General features: G+C 33.9%; 1 protein-coding gene across 2 annotated transcripts; it reads left to right on the top strand.

Moving 5' to 3' along the window:
- Nucleotides 1–1,430: 1,430 nt before the first annotated feature.
- Nucleotides 1,431–3,527, top strand: LOC131618185 (growth-regulating factor 5-like). 2 transcript variants are annotated; one of them, XM_058889449.1, is made up of 4 exons: nt 1,431–1,965; nt 2,071–2,596; nt 2,705–3,078; nt 3,240–3,527. In XM_058889449.1, the coding sequence occupies exons 1-4, from the start codon at nt 1,776–1,778 to the stop codon at nt 3,245–3,247; spliced, it is 1,098 nt and encodes a 365-aa protein (XP_058745432.1). In that variant the 5' UTR covers nt 1,431–1,775; the 3' UTR covers nt 3,248–3,527. The 2 variants fall into 2 exon arrangements, with proteins under 2 accessions (XP_058745432.1, XP_058745430.1); XM_058889447.1 differs by having other exon boundaries at nt 1,444–1,965; nt 2,702–3,078; nt 3,240–3,524.
- The last annotated feature ends 512 nt before the right edge of the window (nt 3,528–4,039 follow it).

Below are 4,039 nucleotides of genomic sequence, written 5' to 3'. Positions count from 1 at the left end.
TGTAACAATCTCTGAGTTTGTTGGAAGTAGTTTTGGTGTTCTTGGTAGGCGTTTTAGGCTGTTGTTCTTGGTTGTTTTATGTCTTCCCTTAGTTTCATTGGTTGTAAAAGGGTGAACACCTCACATACTTATTTTGTTAATGTCAAGTTGCTCCTTATCAAAATTGAAAAAAAAAACAACACATATGATAAAGTAATATATTAATTTATAAGAGAGGTGGCTCATTGTATACTTATACCTTTTTTAAAATTTGATCGAACTCAATTTTACAAAAAGGTTGCACCCCAAAAGTTACAAACTAACACGGGTCCTTTCAGCAATGTTTTTTCCTCACTTACATGTTTTTTGAGAAACTTCCTAGAAGGTCACTCATCCAAATACTACTCCAAGTCAAACGCGCTTAATTATGAAGTTCTTATCTGTTAAGCTACCAAAAAGAAGATGCATCTTGTTAGTATAGGTAGTACTAATCAATCCTTATAAATCTTCCTTCAATCATGCAGTCCCATACATGCACAGCCTTATAATCCATCTTATTTCGAAGTGAATTCGGCGACCACTCATTGCCTTCTTCGACCTCGTGAGTGTCTCATTGTCATGCCTCATGCACCGACAACCATTCGTTGTCCTCGTCGGCCTCGAGTGTTACATGCCTGCCAGCTTCCGCTTGGTTCATCCTCGAACCACATCGTACTGGGAGAGATTTGTTATGATACCATTTGTAACGCCTCAAACTACTTTCATGATTATTGACTGATCCCACAAACCAACACGAGTCTTTTTAGTATATTTTGTCCTCACTCACATGCATTCCGAGAAACTTCCCAGAAGGTCAGACATTCAAATACTACTCCAAGTCAAGCATGCTTAACTATTGAAAATTTTCTGTTAAACTACCGAAAAGAAGATACAGCACCTTATTGGTAAATGTAGTACCAATCAATCTTTATAAGTCTTTCGTCGACCATGCAATTCTATATTTGTACAGGCTCAAAATCCCGCTCATTTCGATGTGAATTCAGCGACCACTTCTCGCCTTTTTCGATTTCGGGAGTTTTTTATTGTCATAGCTTATGCAGCGACAATCACACCATATCCTCGTTGATCTTGGGTGTTACACCAAACGCTTAACACAATAAGATTTGATGTGTGTATATTAATTAGATACAATAAAAATTTTTTTTCAACTGTCCATTTTAGTTAAAATTTCTTACTTAATATTATATATTTACAAAAATCAATACAGCATAAAAGTATTTTTTTTATAAAAGCATCATCTTTTTCTTACCATCATTTTTTATCTAGGTTGAAAATACTATACTATATATTATATAATATCATATAATAGTGACTATAGGTATCTAAGCAGCTTACACTTACACATAATCTAATGGCACTGTTTTCAAAGAATGATGTGGAGACAGCAAAACCAAAGAGGTGCATGGACTACTAACATGCATTTGAATAAAATTTTTATTTTTTTCTTTGTACATTAGTTTATGAATTTCTGTAAAAGATGTCAGAGACAATAGCAGCAACAACAACAAAGGCAGGTGCAGACCAAAATTTACAGAAACCATCTCAGAGAGGTGCAGTCATTATAACATCACACTCATTCACTCTTCCATCCACCACATAGCCAAAACAAAACCTCAAGAGTTGCCACAACCCAACAACACAACACATGCATAACATAGATAGCAACACAATATAATAAAAACCTCAAAAACTTAGAAACAACAAAAAAAACTCTCAAAAGAAAAGAAAAAAAAAGCATGATGAGTAGTAGTGCAAGTTCAAGAAATAGGTCACCTTTTACACCAAATCAATGGCAAGAGCTTGAACAACAAGCCCTTGTTTTCAAATACATGGTTACAGGTACACCTATTCCTCCAGATCTTATCTTCTCCATCAAAAGAAGCTTGGACAGTTCTATATCTTCAAGAATCTTTCCACATCCTCCAAGTAAGTTTTTTATATAATAAAGTTTCTGTTATTGTTACTATTACTATTATTATTGTTATTGTTATTATTATTATATATTTGTTGTGATAACTGTGTATGGTGCAGTTGGGTGGGGATGTTTTGAAATGGGATTTGGCAGAAAAGTAGACCCAGAGCCAGGAAGGTGCAGAAGAACAGATGGCAAGAAATGGAGATGTTCAAAGGAAGCATATCCAGACTCTAAGTACTGTGAAAGACACATGCACAGAGGTAGAAACCGTTCAAGAAAGCCTGTGGAACTAGTTGTGTCTTCTTCATCATCAACAACATCAACAAACACAAACACAATCTCTCTATCTCAATCTCAACCTCAACCTCAATCTCAATCTCAAACCAATACCAGAAACCTCTCCTTGAACAACAGTTCCACCTTAACCTCACCTTCTTCTTTTCCTTTTCATGAACCTCAACATCAACATCAACAACACTTTTCTCAACCCTACCAAAACCCTTACTTCAATTATTCTCAGCAATCTATCACTGGCTCTAAACCTCTTGATCATTCTGAGTTTCAACCTCATCATGATGGTTCTACTACTCATCACCTCTTTCTGGATTCTGGATCTTATTCTCAGGATGAAAAAGACTATAGGTATATTGTTGCAGATACCTTAAAATATATATTGTTGTGTGACAGAAACCTTAAAAAAATACTAGTTTTTGTTTTTTATGTAATAATTGATTGTTTATGATAAAGGAGGCATGTGCAAGTTCAAGGGATAAGAGATGGAACTGTGGATGAAAGAACTTTCTTTCCAGAAGCTTCTGGTTCTTCTAGGAGTTATCATGATCCATATCAACAACAACAACTGAATTCCTTTAAGTCATCATCATATGCAAGCTCACAATTTCAGAACATCAATGATGATAATCCAAGACAGCAACAACAACAGCAACAACAAGAACAACACTGTTTTGTTTTAGGCACAGACTTCAAATCAACAAGACCAACAACAAACAAGGACAAAGAAAGTGAGACAACTCAGAAACCTCTTCATCATTTCTTTGGTGAGTGGACACCAAAGAACACAGATTCTTGGCTAGATCTTGCTTCCAACTCCAGAATTCCAACAGGTTCATTATCATTATTATCATTATCAGTATCATTATCATTATTCATTATCACTTATCAATATTCCTTTGTTTTTTTGTGTCATTTTTGTTATTAATACTATATTATATTATTTTTGTTCAAAGTTATTTAATACTATACTTTATTACTATATACATGACAGATGAATGAAGTTATTATTTTGATGATAATGAGTTGATGGTGGATAGTGGATACTGCCAAGAAAGAGTTAAAGATCAAGATGTTATGTGTGGCTGGGGTGAATTTTCTTTAGCAAAAGGTGTGATCTTTATTGTGTTATGTAGGGGACCACATTAAGATTTTTGTGTCATTTTATTATAATATATATGTTTGTTTCTTCAACATGAAGAAAAGTTATTAAAAAAGAAAACATGTCTCAGATTTTCACACTTAAGTTGTTTGACTGGAAAGCATATATATTAAGTTGTTATGCAATATATCTACTTTTTTCAAATGGGTGGTAGTAGTAATAGCAATCAAGGACAATTCAAATTGAGCTTTCTGATATGTTTGTGTTTGTTTCTGATACTTTGTGTTCTCTTGTTGTGATGCATGGACCCAACTTTCAGAAAACATGTGCTCAAGTATTTTGCATATATTTACTACTATTTATGATTAGGTGAGAGAGAGACTCATCCCATACGCTATGTTATGTTTCGTTAAGTCAATTCAGTTGATAGTTTTGTCTACTAGTCCCAAAAAAGATTAACGCGCTATCAGTATAGTCGTAGTTGTTCGATCGATATCAGACACATTATTGATTCATTTTTTTCTTTGATTAGTTGCCCTTAATGTGACACATTATGTTTAAAAAAAATTAAGAAAGGAAAAAGTTTTTTAGCATAAGGGTATCATGTGCCAATTGTACTATAGTTTGGAGATATTTATTTGTGTAAATTACAATTCTCCCCTGTCCCACATATCTGAATTAAATCTATCATT

The sequence above is a fragment of the Vicia villosa genome, linkage group LG7, assembly GCF_029867415.1.
Source record: "Vicia villosa cultivar HV-30 ecotype Madison, WI linkage group LG7, Vvil1.0, whole genome shotgun sequence".
Classification (NCBI taxonomy): domain Eukaryota; kingdom Viridiplantae; phylum Streptophyta; class Magnoliopsida; order Fabales; family Fabaceae; genus Vicia; species Vicia villosa.
Note: the sequence above shows the minus strand (reverse complement) of the source record. Positions and strands in the feature narration are given on the sequence as shown.

Coding starts and splice junctions, on each gene's coding strand:
- LOC131618185 (XM_058889447.1), top strand. CDS start 1,776: ATGATGAGTAGTAGTGCAAGTTCAAGAAATAGGTCACCTTTTACACCA. Junction 1,966..2,070: donor AATCTTTCCACATCCTCCAA/GTAAGTTTTTTA, acceptor TGTATGGTGCAG/TTGGGTGGGGATGTTTTGAA. Junction 2,597..2,701: donor CAGGATGAAAAAGACTATAG/GTATATTGTTGC, acceptor TTTATGATAAAG/GAGGCATGTGCAAGTTCAAG.